The sequence below is a fragment of the Trachemys scripta genome, chromosome 1 (assembly GCF_013100865.1).
Source record: "Trachemys scripta elegans isolate TJP31775 chromosome 1, CAS_Tse_1.0, whole genome shotgun sequence".
Taxonomy (NCBI): Eukaryota; Metazoa; Chordata; order Testudines; family Emydidae; genus Trachemys; species Trachemys scripta.
Window position 1 is genome coordinate 19,297,096 of NC_048298.1, and position 23,159 is coordinate 19,320,254.

Sequence of the window (23,159 nt, forward strand, 5' to 3'; positions counted from 1 at the left end):
TACCAATTCTAGCATTTTTCTAAGTACTATGGAGGGAGACAGTTGGATTTTCTTATTCTAATTTAGCTGAACCAAAGAGCATGCTAGGTTAAGCGATACAAATGCCTAACTGCACGCAGGATGCTTAGTCCCAGAATACATCCTGTCTCATTATACTACGCTAGAAATCATTAGAACTGTTCCATGTCCACATCACTAGGTATCTGTGTCACAAAAGTAAAGGAAATATCAGAAAAGAAATGCCAATATTCTATCAATGAATATTGTGCGGCTCCCACAGCTCATTAATTCAATCCCTTGGGGTATCAAAACAGATAAAGAACTAATGAAATTGAATTAGATGCCAACAAAGGAAGTCTTTATTTCAGTTCTTATGCCTGTAATGACACTATGATAATTACCACACATCTCTTCATCTTATGCTGTACATTGCAAGATTATGGAAATTGTATGGAGTGTCATTTATTATTTCAGGATGAGCGATGTAACATTTACAGTCAAAAATAGCAAGCCTTCGGAGCATACTTAAAAATAGTTTTAGGACCAATTAGAAGACAAGGAATTAACTTGATTAACCTTAATGCAGAACATTCATCCAAAAGAGAACATGTATACCAGAAGCCTGGCACACCATCCAAATTAAAATCTATAAGGGTTTCCTTGTTATTTACCCAGCTGTCTCTTCCCTTATGTATATATACTTCCATGTAGGATAATCTGGTCTTGAGTTTGGCATTCTGAATGTTCATTAGGGAGATGAATCCTGCCCATTCCTCCGTGAGTTTGGAAGGCTTCATTATATTGCAACAATGCAATCTGTGGGCAGGATTCAAGGGGTATGTATTCTTTGTGCAGTGCAGGTGCCACCTCCCTGAACATGCTCAGTGGGAGTAACGGGGGTGGGGTTTAATAATCCACTGTTACATGGCTGCTCCCCACCAACACATACAGTGGGGCAGGGAGCACTGCAGTCAGACAGGCTGCAGTCACAGAGAAACTCTGTTGCCACCATGTGCCTGGCGGGGGCCCCTGCCTAATTTTCCAGCACCCAGATGAGATACTTGGTTTGGATGCTAGGGAGAGGATTTGGGCTGTACAGAATAAAGTGTAATGTGGCAGAAAGCACCAATTCAAGAGGCCAGTCCATTTGGGAGGTGGGCGGCAGGAGGTATTCTGTGGTTCTATCTCTCTCATGTTGAGGAACATAACCCCTGTGAGTGTGTATTTCCTGTGTATGTTGGAAGCAGTGTCTGCCTTACAAGCTAATATGGGAACACTGAGAAACAGTGGGGAGGGGTTGTCATTTTGCTTCTTTTCCAGCAGGAGTCTTCTGTCTGTTATTTTATTTTTATGTATTTATTATTTGCATTGTGGTAGCACCCCAGTCATGGACCATTGTGCTAGGTGCTGTACAAACACAGAACAAAACGTGGTCTCTGCCCCAACGAGATTGCAAATTCTGTGCATTCTCACCAGTTTTGCTGAACTGGGCTGTAAAAAAAAAAAAGAAGAAGAAGAAGAAGAATGACAAGAGATGAGCTAATAACTGATTGGTTCAGTGGTAGTTTCAAAAAAATATTAAAAATTATTCTGGTCAAAACTATCCCATAGTCAATGTCACTGATCCCACAGTCAATGGTTTCACTACTCAAATGGTGCTTCAACCAAAGGGTAACATCACTATTCACTCCTTCCTAGGACAAGCTCTGGCTGATAGCAGGTATCTGATTAAAAATAAGTAAAGATAAAGGGTGAAATCTATGCCTTATGAATACAGACATAACCCTCGAAAGAGGGTAGCTGAGGGTTCTGGTGCTATTAATAATTAACTTAAAAAACACTGGAAAATGACATTACAAATACTTCCAACTTCGCAGAGCTGAGACAAAGCCCCATGATTTATAAATGCAGTAAATTGGTACAATAACTGCAGATAAATGAATTAATAAATAAACTCTCTAGCCATCCAATTTACCAGCAATATGAAGGCCCATAGTTATATATGAATAAGGGTTTATATCACTGGCACTAGAGCAAATTAAGTTTATAACACATCTCAACTTCTTAAGGTTACCATTTAACAAAATAGTTTTCAGCAAATTATTTAATCAATTGGTTCTTAATTGCTAACGGATGCTTAATAAGTCTGATGGCCTAATAATAAGCAATAATTATCCTGTCTTGTAGAAACTCATTAAATACTTAATCATAGCTATATTTTTAAAAGAATCTAATTACATTGTTCTTGCTAACACAGTTCTAAGGTGGTTTTAATCAGCTAGACATGCTCGTTACCCTATTCTTGCACTTGAGTAAATATGTTTTCAACAACTAGGTAAGATTTAAATAAGTACAAAAGCAGTCTTATTTCAGGAGATGATGGGTGCACAAGGTTTGGATTTATTCTGGATAAACCATCAATGTATGATTCACTGTGCAATGATGGTCCAATCCTATAAGGTATTGAGCACCTTGAACTCCAAGATCAGCCATAAAGACGCAGGAGAATAAATTTGAAACCATCTCAAAATAGGTAAAGCCAAGCCCATTTTTAAAGAAGTGCTCAGTCTTCACCAACTATGAACTCTCCTGAACATTTCTTGGCAGTTATATAGTGACTACCCCTTCAGTATAGCCCTGCTTTAAATGTGTTTGTATTTTGAGAACCAAAACGCCAAACCAATGAGGAGGTGGCATACGTCTGTATCCCATTCAGAGTGATTATGCCAGGCTGGGTGAAGGGAGAGAATGGAGAGAGAAAGCCAAAGAGGTGGAAAGAAGTGAGATAAATTCTGAGTCTTTAAAACAGTTTTGGTTCTTTAAAGCAACAAAATGTGTTTCAGTCCCGTGTTTCATGAGGCTGGTGCAAGGGCCCAAAGAGTCCCGCAAAGAGTCAGGTTAAACATCTTCAATCTCGCATGGTCGGAGAAGTGAAAATGAGTTTGGAGATACAGGAGGGCTATCAGGTTTCAAGTATCCTCCCCAAGGAAATATGTTTTCCCCGAGTAGCTGTTATAGCAGAAAAGTATCAGTGGGGATACACACTGATCTACAGTAAAATGCTAGATATTGAGACACTGAAGTGCTGCATCATAAAACGGGACTGGCATTTTCAGACACACTGTAAGATATTGTAAGCATCTCTCTCTCTCACTCTCTCTATAGTCCACTGAATCCCATGTAACATTTCTCCATGCTGGCTGATTTTGTGTTATATTGAAAAGACATGTAAGTGAAAAAAACAAGGAAGCAGACTCATCCAGGAAAGATGTTGCCTCAACAAATGTTGCAAATGAATGTAAAAGGGACGGGGATGGAGAGGGCAATAAAATAAAAAACTTGGCAGATGTTCTAGGAGAGGCTGGTGGTTAAGTAAAGATTGCCTGAAACTAATCATAGGTTTCTGCTACAACTGTTTATACTGGCTTCACATAGTTAATTATTATGGGATTCAATGCAAAAACAACATTGACCAAAGCACTGGCAAAGCATGTGGTAGATTTGCCACTGTAGCTTTGAAATGTGTGCTGCCTTCATAAACACCTTTGCTAGTCTATCTACAGACCAAGACACAGCTCTACCCCTATCTCTATTTCTGAGTCTTTCAGTACTCGGGATCCAAGCTTGCAATGTGCTGAATACTGTCAGATCCTATTGGTTGCTCAGCACTTCGCAGGATAATACCCTTGCCATCTTAACAACCTCGCTGAGGTTGAGTGGCACATCAGATGGAATGGACTTATGGGTAATGGTAATAACGTATCTGACCATCCTCTTCACCTGTCTTGGTTCTTGGTAAACCATTTCTGCCACAGTCACAGATCCTAACACCATGGGCATCATTGATCTTTCACACACATGTCCTTTACATTGCTGTAATTACACTGAGAGAGTTAGACCAGTTTTGAGTGAGAAGAGAGTCAAGCTCTATCTGTTGTGTTAATGGGTCTGACAAAAAAATGGGTGCTCTGATTGATGGAATGTAAGTCAAAGCAAAACTCTCATTAGTGGATTAAGAGCAGGAACAGACCCTCAGTGGAAGATTTTCTGATTGCCAGGCTTGATAGTAATTTCACCTGCCCACATAAGAGTCCCTTCTGTCCCTCTAGGGTTGAAATCCTGACTCCACTGAAGTCAATGGGAAGCCTTCAGCTGAGTGAGGATTTCATCCTCTGATGCTACCAGGTGCCAGTTTGTGGTCATGGCATTCTGTAATTAACTGGCTGCTTTCCATGACCTCAATACAAATTTATTTAAATGGGGGAAACAATACAGTATGTGAGGATTTTCTCATGGAAATCTGTGCTCCAGCAACTGGTGCTGTGTAATGGGAATTATTCAAGTGCTGTTATATATTCATGGGACATGGAATAGCATCTAAAAGTCACTTTGGGAATTGTGATGCTTTAAGAAAAGCAAGATTTTGTAGCAATTTGAAAGACACATGTTTAATTGTTTCCATTCATCAAGATCACTTTTTACAATAACTCCTTGGCACGACCTGCTAGGATTTCCTGGTAATGCATTAAACCCCAGACAGCTGGCACAAAAGAGTTAGACATGAAAGACTCTCATGGACTTCACTGGGCTTTGGATCAGGCCCCAAGTGAAGAGGAAGGTGAAACATTACATTACACCAGCAAAGTGGCAGATAGAGCTAATCTAGGCCCAACCCCACTTTGGGTTGTTGCAGAGCCAGGACATGTTCTGTCAGGAGCACAGGGGAGCACTCATACATCTCTGCCCATTTAAGCGATTCAGCATATCCCCCTCCACTCTGGGCATCTAGCCAGGAGAAATGCCTGTGCTGTGGACCTGCCATTCTGCCTAGTCCATGTGCAGGCTGCACAAAGGTGGAGGGAGGCTCTTTTCTTCTGCCCCTCCCCCCCACTGTACAGGCATATAATGTCTGGGGAAAATATGGCCCGTATCGCATATCGTCTAAAGGGAATATAATTGCATTGCTCCACATATATACGTAATGGTTTGACATAGAGTAGTCCTGTCCAGAGAGCTATTCGGGAATTTATGACCGTTCAAAATTGCACATACATGCTTATTGGATTAATTTGATTTTTATACATCTTTATTGTAAATTGAATAATATCCCTTATTCTTTTTGAATGGGTAATTTCAGAGTCCTGACCTAAAACTTTCAATAGCATTTCGGTGATTTAGGAGCTTATACCCATTTTCTTTCAATGATACTTTGCCAGATCGGGCTGGATTTTCAAAAGTATTTAGGTGTCTAAAATGCAGATAGGCACCCAGCATCATTTTTAAAACTCCGAAGAGTGTAACTCCCATGTGAGTTAGGTACCTATGTGCTTTTGGAAGTCCCATTAGGCACCTATTAGTTACCTCAACACCTTTGAAAATCTGGCCCAAAATGACTGTCGCTTTTGAAAATGGGATTTAGTGTCCTAACTCACTTTAGAAAATATTCCCTTATTTGCTTCTTAAATCAAATAAGTTCTGATGTCTATGTATGTGCTACTGTTGACTGCATATGTCTGCCCCATTTGCTCATATAGTCGGGTTATACTTTTCTCATTTGTTAACAATGAGAAGTGCTGTATAAAAACAATCTCCTTCCTAAGTATGGTACCAAATGCCCCCCTCAGTTTCCTTTCACTCTAATGGGTTTTGTTTTTCTGCTTTCCAGGTAAAACCCAGGTGATGGGTGAAATCAAGATTGCATTGAAGAAGGAAATGAAGACTGATGGAGAACAGCTAATAGTTGAAATCCTTCAATGCAGAAATATCACCTACAAGTTTAAATCTCCAGATCACTTACCAGGTACCAGTCAGAAACAGCATTATGATACAGTAATGAGCATCATCAAGCAGGACATTGACTCGGACATTTAATGATATTATTACCCTAGGGAAATCATTTTGTTTGTTAAGCAAAATGACGTATTCTGTAGCACTGGCAGGGAAATGTTTTTTTGTTCCTGTGAACATTTTTTATGAAAATGAAAATGTGTTTGTTGAAATTTTTCTTCAAATGTTTTTTTGCATTTATGTTGAATTCAAAATGTTTCCATTTATTGTTGCATGAAAAATGAACATTTTTCAGTTTTGTGTTTTCACAAAAAAACAGACATTTCTGTTTGTCATTTCTGTTTTGACAAAAAAAGGTACTTTTAATTGAAAAAATATTTCAGATGAAAAATTCCTACCAGCAATAATATTTTGACAGAGCCATAAAGACATCAAGACTGGTTTTGTGGTCTGTGATACCAGTGTAAATCCAGAGTAACTCTCTTGGCTTCAGTGGAGTGACTCCAGTTTCACTCTGGTGTAAATGACAGCAGGATATGGCTCCATGGTATACAGAGGTGTATTTTGTCTCCGTACATCTCATCCATTGAAATCGTTAGAGACAATGACTCCTTAAGAGCGCCTGTAACATAGGTTGAATCATTCTTCCACAGATCTGTATGTGAAGCTGTATGTTGTCAATATTGCTACCCAAAAGAGAGTAATTAAGAAGAAAACCAGAGTGTGCAGGCATGACCGAGAGCCTTCATTTAACGAGACGTTTAGATGTAGTTTGAGTCCTGCTGGGCATTCTCTTCAGGTAATTCTGCATCTTATTACAACATAATTATATATGTCTTCCAGGCTGTGCTGTGGGAATTAGAGATCAAGCTCTCATTCCCAGTGACTTGCCTAACAGGAAAATAAGATTGCAAAGGAAATAGCACAGTTATCTCCACTCTCTTGCTGTCTTTTAGTAGGTTGAGTTCAGTGTACCTAATGTCATGTCTTTAGGGGAAGGATGGTCCTGTAGGTAAATGAATCACAGGACTGAGAGTCAGAAGATTTGGGTACTATTCACAGCTATGCCTCTGACTCATGGACACAGATTCTGCAAGTTGCATAGTCTCTATTTCCCCATCGCTAAAAGGGGATAATGATATTTACTCAGCTCTGCAGAGAACTTTGAGATCTTCAGAGGCAAAATGCTACCTTAACAGCAAGGTGTTGTTATCATTTATTAGAAATAAGCTACCGAAGCTCAAAGAGAGAGATGTGAAGCATAATGCACTGGAGTCGGCTTGTTTAATTTACAATCTGGCACACACCAAAGCTTGTGTGGAGCTGCGCCAGGAGGCACAGTCCCTCTCCCTGCTGCTCAGCATGTCAGTGGGACTGTGCACTCTGCTTTCCTTGGTGTGTCCAGCTAGCTCCTTGGGTTGGTGCAAGAGTAGGCAACAGCATACGGAATGTCTCTTCTTAATTTTCATTACCTGTTAACCCTAATGTTCTTCTGGAAACGCCTCGTCTAAAAATAATGCCTCTTTAATATAGGCAGGACTGATGGCACCACCTACTATTATTATGGTTGCCCAACATGTAGTTACTTGAAAAATGTCAGCCCACACAGCTGAGCTCTTTCCAAGAACGAGGCTACATAAAATATATTGTTTTGCCCATGTTAAAAAATTACCATGACCTTTCCTTTGCTTTGCAGCAGGGACTTGAAATTTGGCAGGGGGGTGGCTTTTGTTTCAGGATGTATCTTTTGCCACCCCCATTGTTCTGTTTGGACCCAGCAGAGAAGTAAATAGACACAGAGAGAGCTAATAGAAACACATCTCCTGGCTGCATGGTGGCTTTTTTGTCCTGGCTGCAAATCAGAAACCAACATGAAAGTGAGGCTTTGCACTAGGGAGGGCGGGAGTGCTCAAACATTTAAAGGGACAGGCTATCACACCTATGAAAATCTGTTCAAATCTTGCCTTTGAAAAATTGCAGCTCACACATGCTCAGAAGGGTTTTTTTTTTTTTCCAATTTTGAGCAGCTAAAATCTCCAAATATTCTGTCTACTCTGGGCATGCTCCAACTAAAGGCTGAACAGCACTTCCCTTGCAATTGCAGCTCAGGGCTGGGGTCTGGGGTCTGGGACTGGGTTTGAGACCGAGCACACTGGAAATGAGAACAGAGGGACTGTCATTCCTGTGCTCTAAATGCCCCTCCTGTTGGACCCAGGCAATGTGGAGGCAGAAGCTGCCTGATTTGAAGCTGCAGAGAGGATAAGAGCTAAATCTTCAGGGATGGGGCAGTAGACGGTGACAAGGAGCTTGCAGGGATAGACTGGGACCAGAGGCTAGGAGGTGCGGAGAAGGAGACCGGGAGTTGAGGTGGGGAGGTGACTGGGACAGGCAACCTTAATTATGGCATTTCTTAACTTTTGAGTGCTTGAATTTGCAACTTCTATCATGTTGTTTTGACATAGTTTTCCTGTGTATAATATTTATATAGTGCCTTTCATGTGAGACTTTAAAAATGCATGACTGGCACACCTAGATATCTAAAACTGGGCTCCCAAAATTATAGGCCATTGTCAAAAATGTGGGCCTTTGTGACTTCACCAAAGCCACATTTTGTGTTTGAGCTGAGGATAGAATCCAGGACTGCTGAATTACATTAATCTGTTCTAGCCAGTAGATCACAGAACAAAGAAATGGAATAGGGGAGAAGCTCTGCATTCACTGCATTTCCTCTCAAATGGGAAAAGATCCTTGTGTAGTAAGCTGTGGGTTGATGTTTCCTTACTGTTCTGCAGGTGCAAACATAGATGTCAACGTTTCTGAATCTTTATTGTACACTAGCAAGTGGCATGTGTAATTAAGTTAATAAAACAGTTTTAACCATATTTCTTTTTCTTCCCAGATTCTGCTTGTCTCCAATGGAGGGAAGTTTATGAAAAAGACACTGATTGGTGAAGCTTATATCTGGCTTGACAAAGTGGATCTAAGGAAAAGAATAGTAAACTGGCACAAACTGATGGTCAGCTCCACACAAACACATTGAGCAGACATGTCTGCTTAGGGCACTAAACCTTGCAGCGTCTGCTGTAAATGGTATTACTCCAAGACTATAGTTTGATATTGTGTTTAGCTAGGCTTTCAGAATACAAAGTAGGGAAGAGTGGGCTCTGGGCTACATAGCACACTTAAATGAGGGCTAGTCAACTTGTTTTGCTGTAAAAGACAGCAAAGAAAAAAAACTGAGCCCAGAATTAAAAGCGAGGAAGTTTGAAAAGAAGATTGATATGAGGGCTCCTTGACGTTGGACTCTTTGTGGCTGTCAGGAGAGTAACTCGGAAAGAAATAATGAAGGCTTGAAGGCAGCTGTTAATGCAGAGTTTGGCTGCGGCTGGAAGTAGTGTGTCTGAGAGAGCAATCTGGGTTTCTGTGCAAGCAGAAGGAGATCATTTTATGCAAAAGCACCTAGGCTGACTGGTTTTTCAAATCTCACGTATCAGAAGTGTAAAACTTGTTCCTCTGCACCTTAGAATCTCTGATCATTTGTTGTTGTGAGATTATGCCACAGGACACAAACTGCAGGCTGTTTGTAGTGGTGGGAACATTATTTTACACGATTTTTTTCTTTATGTAAAGAAGATACTCTATAGAGAATCAGATCAAAACTATTCCATTTTGTTTCCATGCGTTAACAATGGGTGTAGGTCTCTGTCCTGGAATGTAAAGAATAAAAGCACATTCATGGCTACTTTTTGTTTTTGGAGGGTGGTTGGAAAGAGAAAGGATCAAATGGAAATTGTACTAAATAAGGATGGGGGTGGGAGAGAAAGTTTTCTGTGCCAATGAAGCTGCAATTCATCCTTCCCTTTGGGTCAGCGGTTTACAAAAATGGGTTTGTCTCTTTACAGTTTAAGCACTGAGATCGATACTATCATTTCAACTCTTCCTTTTTTGTCTCCAACCATCAGCCTTACCCTTAGACTGTTTAAAGGCAGTAAAAGTTTAAAATATAGTGTATGTACTCTGAAACATTAGACCCATTGTGCTAATGCTACCCTGCTGTTTGTGGGGTTCTGGATCAACAACATCAGCGACACACGCGCCTTCTTGACAGCTAACAAGAAGGAATAACAAAATGTTTACCATCTGGGGATTGAAACATTAATGCGTGTCGAGGATTTCCTTTGAGAAACTCAGGTGAATGACTGAATATAGTCCATTCAAAAGTGGCTCGTCAGTTATGAAGTATGTAATTAAATGAATGTCACTGGCAACTATAACTGAAGGTTGTGTCAGAGCTTCCAGAATAAAAGTTCTATTTTCAGGCGTTTATAACTCAGACGTAACAGTTTCCTTTGGACTGAAACTTTGCCTAGGGGATCTTAAACTGGGTGTGATATTTTTCTTCTTACTCAGATTAAAAGAAAAAGGAAAGCGCTTTCATCCTTCTTAAAATTGTAGAAATATTTAAAATAAATTGACATGGGATTAATTCCCTTACCGTTCAAAAATGGCTTCATATTTTATACCTTCATATTTTTAAGTGATTTGGCAGGGGATTACCCTGAAATATCATTGCTCTTTTGTATTTAAAAAGAAAGTGACCAAATTTAAAACGCTGGCAAGTATTTACTGTGTTTGCCCAACAGGAACTTTTCATACACCATTTTAAGTACCCACGTTGTTTTTTTACTAGGGATAGCACACCTCAAGATGACTTACATGGTAAATTCAAATTATTCCTTGGGATAAGAATTATATGCTTTAAATAAAATTGGGATAGATGAGAAACCACATTGACTCTGAAAGAGCTATTGTAGTTGTTTAACTTGATGACACTTTTCTACATATTTGTTTTCCATTTATTTATTCAAAATTAAAAATAACACCATGGGAAATGAGTGAAATATAGAGCAACTGGAAAATGTTAGGGATGCACAAACCAAAGAAAGACAAGTAAGTCCACGTTAAGACTTTGGTGTTCTACATTTTACTTGCAACACAATGCATTCCTACCATAATGCCATAAGTTATCATAAAGACACAACAGCACTGTCAATGGGAGTATGGTGTGTGCTTTGACTTTTAATGTTGTGCTTTCGTCAGTATATAACCCAAGTCTGATCTTATGTAATCACAGCCTGTTGGTGATAATATAAAATATCCTAAATATTGTGATTTATATGGAGAATAAGATTCTTCAAAACCAAAATCCCCAACCAAACCAAAAATCCCTAAGTGGGATTTTTTTTTTTTTAAATCTTTCATGTAAGTATCGCTCCTTTGTTGGGTTATTTTAAATGCCTGATGTCTACAGTAAGTCCTTTCTTTTCTAAAATGTCCAATTTCAATTATGGCGTGAAGTAAAAGCAGTGAGATGTGCAATTTTGTGCAAACTGCTGGTAATTTTATTCTTACTCAGATTTATTATGAAGACAGCGAGTCATGCTGATGGTTGCTATGGAGATTTCCAACAGGCACTAGCACTAACTGGATGGCTTACTAGGAAGCCTATAATCATTATTCTTAATTGACGAAAGTGGGCTGGCATACTTTGCTCTTACATGCATTCACAAATGTTTCTGGTATTTTTATGAAACAGGATTGTTTGTCTGGTGTGGCTGGGGTTGTCCAGGAAAGCCACAGTTACTTTGGAATGAGCCTCTGAAATGGGTTTAATTCATGCATCTTTATATATTGAAATTCAAGTGTAACTTGTCTGCTGGAATCCCACCCTGAAATACAAAGGGTAATGGCTGTCAGGAAAACTGGTCCCTATTAGCAATGGCTTGACCAACAGCAGCAGAGACAGGACTCTTTTGATTTCATGGTTGTTACCCGTTGCAAAGAGCTAGTGACAGAGCAGGGTCCACGTACTTTCCCTTTTGTGAGATACCATCAATTCAGAGTTCGCAAGATGCTTCCAAAGTGTGCCAAGTTCCTTTTTTGATCAGATTTCTAGGTTGTACTGGAATCATTCTATGCAACACTGTTTCGTGTTCGAATGCATTTTTCTTTTTTGGGTGAATGAAGTCAGAAAAAACCCTTCTTGTGACATTTAAAAAAAAAAACACCAAACAAGGACTATTAGTATTTTTTACTTGTTTTGTATATATTGCAACATATTATTTCACCCCTCCCCGCCATTTTATGTTTCTTCTAGTGGCTGAAAGTGCTTATATGTGGCAGCAGATCTTATCATCTCGGAATAATTGATTATTAGTGAATTCACACATTTCTTTGAAGATGCATATTGTGGCTAGGCAATGGCAGAGGCAGTTTAATTTATTTTATTCATACGTCTGCTGGGTCAACAGATTGAAGTTGCTTCTTTGTTCAAGGCCTTGTACAGTGGAAACAAGCTGAATTATGAGAAAAAGCACAGTGTATGTGTTTACAAATAACAGGGATTTCTAATGCGGTCATTACTATTATGCATACAATGAGCAGCAAACCATTTTCTTTTTTCCTAGTTCACACTAGACATGAGAGTTTCTATGATGAATGTTGAGCTAGTACTTTATCATTACACTTTAAAGGGATAGTATCCAGGGGAAATATGAATGCTGCTTCTTTATTATTACCCACGTTTTTTACATAATATCTCGGTGGAAGTAACAAGGGCCTGATCCAATGCCTATCAAAGTCAATGGTAATCTTTCCATTCATTTCAGTGTGGTTTTGGATCAAGACCTAGGAATTGGTAGAGTTAATTTTCTGGATACATAGGTGTTCCAATGGTTAGATTGTGGGGGATATTGTAGCTGGTAACCAGCTGATATTGATTCTGACTCTAGGAATGAGGAGGAGGAGGACTGCTGGAGAAGAAGAAGCTAGTGTGCCCAATAGAGATGATTTAATTAGCATTTAGTTTCATGGAAATATCATAAAGATGTTAATAGTATTTTTTTAATCTTATTATTTGAATCATAACTGACAATATTTTTAAGTACTTTATTTTCATTGCTACAGTGTCTGTATCCCAGATTCCACTAAGTATCTATCTAGATATGTACATACATATATGTATAAGAGAAAAATTGCATCTGTGTGACTGAAACTTGAAGTAGTAATAGAACAGAGAGGTAGTTCACTGTAAGTATCCACCTACATCACATTTGGGGTCCAATCCTGCATTCCTGGTTGCACCAGGGCTGAAGGCTTGGGCCTTCTTTTTGAATTACTAGTTGCCTTTAGTAAGAAAGTAGAAAGAATAAGCAAAATCCGGATACTCTCTCTTTAAATCATAAGATGCATTTTGATGTTTTCTGTATGTTCTGGTTTATTCTTTTTTAAAAGAAGATTAATAAATAAATATACTGATGAGCTCAAAAATTATATTATATTATATATATTTATCCATAACTCAGAGTAGGTGATTTGAGAGAAAGCAGTTTTCTTAATTTGTTACCCTGTAAATAAGTATACATTTTTGTATAACAAATCAAGTTTGAATTATGAATTCCATCTGGCGTCCAAGCATGTGAATGTGAGCATTATTTGACTGTATCTTGTATAGATGTTCAGTGACGTGCTCAGGCGCTCAGCCATAGCTGACTAGCGTGTGTGCTGTCATGCTAGCCGACTATGTGTACAGCATACCCACTGTTTAAAAAAAATCTTCAAAAATACCTTAAAAAAACAAACAACAACAAGAGTAGTCCTTGGAGAAATGTAATGTTTTTGCAATGAATGTTGCATGCATCGATGGTGGTTTGTTAATTTTGTTTTGTTTTGTTTTATTTATTTTGCTTCCGAATTCTCTCAGCAAAACAAAACAACACAAACTTGTTCTAAAAAGTTGTATAAACTGAGACAAAAGCAGTATGAGAACTGTATAAAGAAAATGCTTGTAAATCTGTCTCGGTTTCCACTTTATGTATAAATCCATGTTATGGTTTTGTGGTTGTATACAGGATGTATCTTGAGAACTTATGCAAATTGTGCTGTATAAAGGCTGTTACCCCAGTCTGACTAATAAATATTTAAAATATCCACTTTGGTCTCTTTTCCCCGTTGAATGCATAAATCTGTACAGAAAAGAATTTTGCTGGTCCAAATTCATCCCCCTCATTGACTTCAGTGGGCTTACAGTAGGGTTGTATTTAGCCCACCTGTGATGCTGTACCCAACACCTGTCTAGTCAAGCTGCCATTCCGAACCCTACATGGGTACTACCTCCCAAGGTGTTTGCAATTCCGCCATTATCCCACATTTTCAGTTTTAAATAGAGCTTGCTTTGCCCTAGGGTCCCTCAGGCAGATTAGCACCTGCATTCCCCAAGAAGAATGTCCATGCCTTGACCTGCATTCCTCCTGGCATCTCCCAGACAGCACACAGTGTGATTGCAGCAGCACCATGGAAGCATGTGCAGCATATCGCCTCCTCCAGACCTGGCCAAGTCTGGTATAAAGATGGGACGGAGACATGTCCCAATGCTGTACTGTCCACTCTTAGGAACCTATCACCCATGACAGCACTAGGAACACACAGAAACAATATTCCCACCCCACCTTCCAATGGGATTCTGGCCAGCTCCTTTAGAAAGGGGAGAACAGACTCCCCTTCTGGTACCCTGTTCACTGGACCATTCTGCCACCCCCATAGCAAGCTTAACTTAATTCTTAAAATTTATAAAACTATTATAATAAATTATTAAAACTATTTCTGATTTTTCAGCTCTCGAGTCTGTTTGGAAATAAAGAAGTAGTGGCAGCATGCTTTAATAATTCCCATGATCAAATTCATTATGAGAACAGGAAAAAATTCATTAAACTGAGGATTTCCTGGATTCACAGAGGATTTTCAAAAAACATTGGCTGCTAATCCTACAAGTAAAATCTGTAATAACACCCACAATTCCCACTCCGCATCAGAAAGTGACAAAGTACACTGTTAATACATGAAGATTTTAAGTCCTGCTCGAAATGATAATTGAACACAAATTATTTGCTACAAAGGAGAATCAAGATGATATGAATTATGAAATATAAAAAGAATAAATCAGCAAGACGTGTGTGGAATACAGAATTCCTTTTCCAAGCCACATGAATTGTTCAGATGTTTTTTACATAAAATTTTTGCAAACTGCTATTTCCAGACCTGCTTTGAGATAAACGCATCCAGGAATTTCAAAATATAAGGGAACTGAAAACCTTATGGCTTTAATCTGTCATGTTTACAAGGTGCTGTGTTGTAGTAGCCATACTGGCCCCAGGATATGTAAGAGACCTGATATGAGAGGTACTGTCTTTTATTGGACCAAATTCTGTTGGTGGAAGGGACTGAGGAGGAGATAATAAAGCAGGTAATTTGGAGGCCTGGGAAGGAATAGAACTGTCTGCATCCTAGCAATATTCCAAAAGAATTACTGGTTTCAGAGTAGCAGCCGTGTTAGTCTGTATCCGCAAAAAGAACAGGAGTACTTGTGGCACCTTAGAGACTAACAAATTTATTAGAGCATAAGCTTTCATGGACTACAGCCCACTTCTTCGGATGCATACGAAGAAGTGGGCTGTAGTCCACGAAAGCTTATGCTCTAATAAATTTGTTAGTCTCTAAGGTGCCACAAGTACTCCTGTTCTTTTTAAAAGAATTACTGACAGTTCAGCCTGTTAAATTTTCAACAGCTACCAAAGCAAAAGAAAGCTTATCATAATAGTTAGCAAGGGTTTTTCATCCATAGACATGCATGTCAGAACAAGATGGGTAAGCAGATCAGGTGACTTCCCCGTGTCATCGTGTGTTAAACAGAGCCAAAGGCAGAGCTCGGGTCTCCTGTTTTCCAGTCCATACCCAATCAATCAGACCACGCCAAGCAGAAGAAATGTAGGCATGTAGGTCACTTTACCAAAACACACTTAGGTACCTAGGAAATGTAGGTGCCCACAGGAGTAAGTGGCAGCTGAATGGGGGCTTTGAGAATCTCTATTTTGAATTTAGGCACCAAAAGTGGCAATTAGCCACCTAATTCCCCAGTGTAACTGCAGCAGGGCCAGGAATCCCATAAAAGGTGCAGAATAGTTCCGAACTGATGCATCAACTTTCTATTTTTGCCAAACCGTTACATTATGACAGCACTGATTTGGAGCATCTTTTATTTTCTGTGCATTCTGTTTTTAGTCTGTAGTCTACACCCCCCATTATGCATCATAATATGCCCACACTTTGGAATCTGTTTTCCTTCATCATTAACCACCCTTGAAGTAAGCAGGTACCTGCTATGCTTTAGAATGCCTTGTGAAGAAGTCATTTGTGGATTCGCCTTCCCCATGCAACAGTGGATTGATGCCTGGAAGTTCCTATCTCTATGCCTCCTCCTCTGCTTCCTTCTCGTCAACCTTCTCCTCCTCCTTGCCCCTTCCAGCTATGTCTAGCCCCTCAGGTAAAGTGATTATTTCATGCAGGCTACAGCGTACTAGGAGTATTCTAATGACTGTCATGGGGCTGTACTATAGTATCCCTCCACTGCATCTTCAAGTGTTACCCACAGAGGCCCTGCAGAGTCCAGAGTCACTGGGGACAGTGCAGACCAGGGAACCTGGAGACAGAGAAGATGCCCAGACTGCAGCAGCTGGAGCCATGGTAGGCAGCAGCCCAAGGAAATTAGTTAATGAACCGGAACTTTGAGTCAGCATGTTTAGGTCGGACCCCCTACCCCACTGACTCAGTGGCATGCGTTCTTGCCACTATCAGGGTCTTGGGCTGGGGCCCGATGGAGAAGGATGGCCTGGGCCCTCCTACCCGGGATACCACCACCCCTCTTTTGTGCATGGAGGCCCCCTTCCCTGACTGGGGCCACTATGCCTTACTGCCTTACTAACAGATGCAGATGTATAGACTTTGGCCACTAGGCCTTACTGCCCCACTAACAGAGGTGAATCTATGGCCTTTGGCCTCTAGGCCTAACTGCCCTGCTAGGAGGGGTGAACCTATTGGCTCTGGCCGCTGGGCCTTACTGCCCTGCTGAATCACATAAATCTAGTGATTTTTGCTGTTAGGCCTTACTGCCCTGCTAATTGGAGCTAATCTATTGACTCTGGCCATTGGGCCACACTTCCCTCCTAACAGGGGCACATATATGTTAGGATTAAGACATCTGTCCCCATGGTAGGGTGGCAGTGTCCAGAGTTGACGCAGCCAGAACATGCTGTGGATTGGACCTGTGTGGTTGATGCATGTGGTGTGATTGGTGATGGGTGGGGGAGGTGAGTTCCCCATGTCTTACCTTACTAGTGTGGCTTCCTCTGGAAAGGTCTACCATAGACAGGGTCTTCTCTGTAAGACAATTGCAGGAAAAGTGCAGAGAGAAGCATATTCCACTGTACATGGCTTTTATAGATTTAACAAAAGCCTTTGATACAGTTAGTGCATCAGGACTTTACATTGTTTTGAAGAAGCTTGGTTGTCCACCTATGTTGCTAAACCTTGTGAAATCCTTACACAATGGCATAAAGGCAACTGTAATATAGTAAAACCAAGGGTCTGACTCATTTAACATTAACCATGGAGTGAAGCACGGTTCTCCTACATTGTTTAATATTTACTTCTCATTCCTGCTTCAACATGTGTTCCATGATGTTCGAGAGGATGTATCTTAGCACTAGACATGATGGAGATTTGTTTAATGTTGAAAAGTTCAGATCTAAGATGAAGGTGAAGGAGATCATCATATGGGATCTGTTGTTTGCAGATGATGCAGCCCTTGTGGCTCACAGTGTTAATGCCCTACACCATCTTATTACCAAGTTAGCTGGCATGCCATGAGAAGGCAGCAAATCACCAGAGAGCATTCCATAGGTGGAAAGAGCTTGAGATAAGACTAAGGTTAAAGGCCACCATAGATGATCAGTATCAAGAGAAGATTGCATTAGTCTCTCCTTACTGGCAAAATGTTCTGAAAAGGCTCATTGCCATTGTGAGAATGCTTGCTACCCAAAGCCTAGCACTGCATGGCACTTCAGATCAGCTGTATGTGCCAAACAATGGAAACTTCCTTAAAATTGCGGAGCTGATGGCTGAATTTGATGCTGTACTCCAGGAGGATCTAAGAAGAGTCACCACCCAAGAAATGTACACACACCACTACCTTGGAAAAACAATTCAAAATGAGATCAGACAGTTACTGGCAACAAAAGTCAAACAGAAGATTGTGGCAGATCTGAAGTCAGCAAGATATTATTCTGGACTGCACACCTGACATCAGCCATATGGAACAAGTGACTTTAATGGTGCATTTTGTAACAAAAGAACTTAGTGAAAATGTCCCTGCAATGGTGACTGTCAGCGAGCATTTTCTAGAATTTATTGACATTGATGATACCACAGGTGCTGGTATGACACATGTGCTTCTTAAAAAGCTGGAAGATACAGGAATTGCGATAGCTGACATGAGAGGTCAGGGCTACGGTAATGGTGCCAATATGAGAGGAAAGAACAGAGGAGTGCAGACGTGGATCCGAGAGTTAAACCCTGGAGCTTTTTTTGTCCCATGCAGTTCTCATTCATTGAACTTGGTGGCCAGCGATGCAGCATCAGCTTCTAGTGAGGCTGATGAATTTTTTAATGTAATTCAAAGCATCTAGGCATTTTTCTCTGCATCAACTCATCAATGGTAAATTTTGAAGCAACATCTGGGAACATCCTCTCTGACACTGAAACCACTGAGTGCCACATGATGGGAAAGTTGAGTGGAGGCGATAAAGCCTATCAAACACCAAATTGGGAAGATAGATGATGCCATAGTTGCTATGACAGGAACTGTTCATGGGAGAACAGTGGCAGAGGGAAATGGAATCACCAAACATACATAACTTCAAATTTCTGCGTGGCTTAGTATTGTGGCATGACATACTGTTTGAAATAAATGTTGTAAGCAAGAAACTCCAAGGTGCTGACCTTGATATATCTGGAGCAATGGAACAGCTGGACAAAGCAAAGTCATACCTATCGTCTTACTGGTCAGATGAGGGATTTCAAAACGTTCTGAAGAGTGCACAGAAGTTGGCAGAGGAACTTCACACTGAAGCTATTTTCCCACCCATTCAAGAATACAAGAGTCACCGAAGAAGAAGACATTTTGATTACGAGGCATGGGATAATCTCATAAGAGACCCCAAACAACAATTCAAAGTTGAATTCTTTAACCAGGTGCTAGATTGTGAATACAGTCAGTTGAAGAACTTTTCATGCAGCTCAAGGAACAGTATATTTGGGATGTTGTATGATGTTCCAAAACTCCTCACTATACCTGAAGAAGTCCTACACCAGCAATGCAGGGCACTAGAGACAGTGTTGACATATGATGACATGCGCAATATCAATGTGAGTGATTTAGGTGATGAACTGAAAGCCCTTTCAAGATACATTTCAGAAGGATCAACTCCAAAGGCTGTTCTGAAATATATGTGCACAAATAAGATGACCACCCTCTTTCCAAATGCTTTTGTTGCCCTGAGCATACTTCTAATACTTCCTGTAACAGGTGCCAGTGGAGAACTCAGCTTCTCCAAGCTGAAGTTAATAAAAACACATCTACACGCCACAATGACACAGGAGAGGCTGGTCGGCCTTGCAACCATCTCAATAGAGCATGAGCTGGCCCAGACTGTGGACCTTCAGGACGCAGTTCAAATCTTTGCAACCAAGAAGACACGGAAAGCACCACTTTGATTATTCAAACAGATAAAAACGCCAGTGTTTACTATGCAGACAAGAAAAGTTACATTTGCTGTTCAGGCATTTGAAAGTTAAGTGTTACTTAAAATTTTGAACAAGGCATTTTAAGTTGTTAGTTCCCCTTTATTGGGGTAGGTAGCAGAGCAGTACCATGAGAGGAGTAGAACAGGAAGAAGGCAGAATTGAAACCTTTCAAAGTTTTGGCCCAAGCGAGGGGGCATGGGGCATCATTTGAGCTCCCTGCCTCAGGTGCCAAAATGTTGTGGGCTGGCCTTGCTGCTCTGGTTGGCGGTGTTAGCTTGTAGATGGAGTGAGGCATTGTGAGGCGGACTGGCTCAAGCTTTGCGATTACCGGCATCAGCGGAGGAAAGAATCTGCGGCTGGGATTCAGAGCATTGCTAGTGCCTGGGTGTGCCCTACCTGTGGATGTGACTGTCATTCGTCCATCAGACTCCGCAGCCATCAAATAACTCAAAGGCACATATCCCACGCTCTGTAAAGAACGACGGTGTCATTGACCTAATAGACACCTATAGGGAAACTCTCCTTGGTGCCTGAGACCAAATGGACAGGATGCAAGGTATTTGGCTATGAGGTCTAGAAACTCCATTCTGGCATTGCATGCTGCGATCATGTTCATTGCATAATTCCTGTGTCTGTTCATACACACATGGGCACCCTGTTGTGGCTTTCTGAGGTTCACGTATGTGTCATCGACTGCTCTGAACTGAAGGGAAGTATGTGTTTCGGTAGAATTGTCATGGTTCTCCTCCAGGCAGGTGGCTCTAAAGGGAACTGAGTGTATTATATTAACCTGCATGGTTGACTGTACTGACCAGAAAGTGATCCAGTATCCTTGAAGTGCTTGAGTCACTGATGCCGGTGGCCTGGGCAGTGCCCTGGTCCCCAATAAGGCCACAGCAATGCTTGCTTACCTGTATGGGACTGGGACTGCATGACACCTGTGGGTAGCAGTGGCTAGGTCCTCCTGAAGGATGTCACACAGGTGGTACGTAGAGTCTGGGTTGAACTTGTAGTGTCATATGCAGGCCCAGTCTGAGACCCCTATAAAACTGCAGTGAGGTCAGAGGATGCAGGTATTTCCGTGCAGATAGTGAGATTTGGCCTCTGCTGCCACAGGAGCCACTACAATGCTGTTGATCGTTATTAGTACATCCAACTCTCCAGCCTTCCCAGAACATGATTCCTTCCCCCCCATTCTGCCCCCAGGCATTCCAGCCCACTCCCTAGCCCTGTCCCAGCTCTCTCTCTCCAGGAAGACCTCCCGCACTGTGGTTCCCATTCCCTGCCCCATCTGGCTACCCCAGATATTCCTTACCTTCACCCCTGAATTTGACCTACTACCTAATCCCCTGCATGGCTATCCCAGACCTCATCCCTACCTGTAAGGATTGATGGGAATTCAACCCAGGTCTGGCGGGCTCCCAGGCAACCAACATCCCCACGCTGCCACCCAGCAGCAGCTATATCCTGGCTGCTCCCTGTGACCCAATCTGCAGAGACTGAACACCACAGAAAGTTCCACCTTGAGTGATCTGACTGACAGTGGTCTTAGTTATCCCTGATTGGCTCCTTGATCCTATATAAGCCCCTGGGGCATACCTAGAGGTGTCCAGGCAACAATGTGGATTCCTGGCTAGCTGCCATGACTCTCCTGCTTCTGAACTCTTGGTATTGATCTTGGTTATGTCTTGGATTCTTTCTGCCAATCGGCTCCCAGAGCTGCCACACGGACCCTGATATCTGGTATTAACCTTTGGCCTGATTCCTGACTCCGTCTCTCTCTAACCCTCATCTTGACTCCTGATTCTGAGCCCGGCTTGACCCTCAGCTTGACTCTTTTGGCTCTTGATCCTGACAATGGCTCTGACCCCGGCTTCATTTCCTGGCTCCTCAGCTCCTGCAACTAGTTCTGTCTTTCTCCACACCGAATCCTGGTTCCCAACAGTTTTTTCTCTCTCTCTCTCTCTCACATGCTCTTCTTATGCTGCCCTGTGGCCCTGGCTGCCTTTTCTTGAGGTTACTCAAATGCCCCTCTACCCAACTGTGGCCTGCATCCAGCCCTCCCACAGTGGGAAAGGACCTTTATTGGGTGTCAGACATTCTCTGAGCACATATACCAGGTTGGGCCTCACAGGAAAGATAGATGCTTCTCCATCTGTTTTACCCTGCTTTGGGGCTTGCTCTGGGGTTTAGAAGGGAGATAGATGTTCAGAGGGCTAGTATGAGGCAGCAGTACGTGTGCCCAAAGGTAGAAATGTAAGGGCCAAAGGGCAGTTAGGCACTTAAGTCCCTTTGTGAATCTAGCCCAGAGTCTTATTCTTATTGCAGCTTGTTTTATTTACATCATATGTGCTAGTCTTTGAACAGAGGTGGTTAAATAGCACATGGGTATTCCCCTAATTCAGGAATCTCCCAGACAGCAATACCGCCTCAAGAATTGCAGTGTTGTCAGCTCCTGAGATTTTTATGGTGAGTCTAATGATATTTGGTGATTTCATTAAAGTTCCTAGGGGCAAGTGATTATGTAAGAATTTCAGCTTTCACTTTTTTAAAGTAAACTTCTAGCCTTCTTGGTATGGAGAAGAACCTGAAAACCTGAACTGATTGTACCCTAAAGGCTCCAAAGCTAGATGACAAATAAAAAGAACCCCAAATATTTTATTTTTTAAATCCCCTGATTTTGTGGCGCTTGACTCATGATTTTTAAACAGGTGGGGTTGACAATATTGGAACAAACTCTAGATAGAAAGATTAAGGAGCAAATTCTCCTGCTGACTACAACAGCTCCCCCAAAAAGAAGCTTCATTCCAAAACTAATAACAATTCAATACTTCTTCAAAGACTGAATAGTGCTCGCATGCCAAGAAAAATACAGGCACTTAAAACTATGCCACACTGCCATCTGCTGGCTCTGACTATAACAATAACATATGCCCATTCAACATTGACCTCTGCTGGAACAGAACTGGACCTGATCCAAAGTCTATTAAGTCAATGGAAAGACTCCCATCAACTTCAGTAGGGTTTGGATACTCTCATATAGTAAGGGTCTGTCTAGACAGAAATGCTCCAGGAGGTATTGTTTATTGAAATAAATCCATAAACTCATAAAGCAATAAAATAAAGCCTTCTCAGAGAAAGTTTAATCACTACAATCTCTTCAGTTGACTCGCAAAGCAGCTGTCAGTAGGTGACTTGACAACAGAGCTGAGAGAAATGTAAAAAAAAAAAATCCCATCAGAAGTGTTAATGAGGGAGAACTCTGATGATGTTCTGGGAAGTTTGGCACCGGAGAAAATAAAATGCATCTGAAAAGAGAGTTATTGGCATTGAATTACCTTGAACAATTTTAAAGGGCAAGCCTGCTTTCATGCGTCCCAAATATACAGAAGGAAGAGGCACACAGGAGGATCTTTCCATCTTGCTGGAAAAATGTAATCAGCACTTGGGAATTAAAAACAAGAAAAAACATCAAGGGGTGAAAAAGGTTAATTGATACTTTCAATTAGAAGCATTAAATATCACCTCCAGGATGCTAGCGCTAAGTGTGAAAACAATGTGTCAGTACTTCTTGTTGGTGTGGAATTTTTAAAAATGCTCCTGCAGTCATGAATTTGCACATTTCAGCAACATTAAGCAGCATCATTTTTTCCAGTGGCTCTTGACCTCATTTTCAG

General features: G+C 41.2%; 1 protein-coding gene across 3 annotated transcripts in view; it reads left to right on the forward strand.

The window, feature by feature from the left end:
* PCLO (piccolo presynaptic cytomatrix protein) overlaps positions 1–13,778 on the forward strand; it is a 504,664-nt gene extending 490,886 nt beyond the window's left edge. For all 3 annotated transcript variants that reach the window (XM_034765561.1, XM_034765570.1, XM_034765579.1), the window contains 3 exons: positions 5,666–5,800; positions 6,441–6,586; positions 8,687–13,778. In XM_034765561.1, coding sequence (XP_034621452.1) covers positions 5,666–5,800; positions 6,441–6,586; positions 8,687–8,827 — 422 coding nt within the window. In that variant the 3' untranslated portion in view covers positions 8,828–13,778. The remainder of the gene's footprint in view (positions 1–5,665; positions 5,801–6,440; positions 6,587–8,686) is intronic.
* Positions 13,779–23,159: the final 9,381 nt, after the last annotated feature.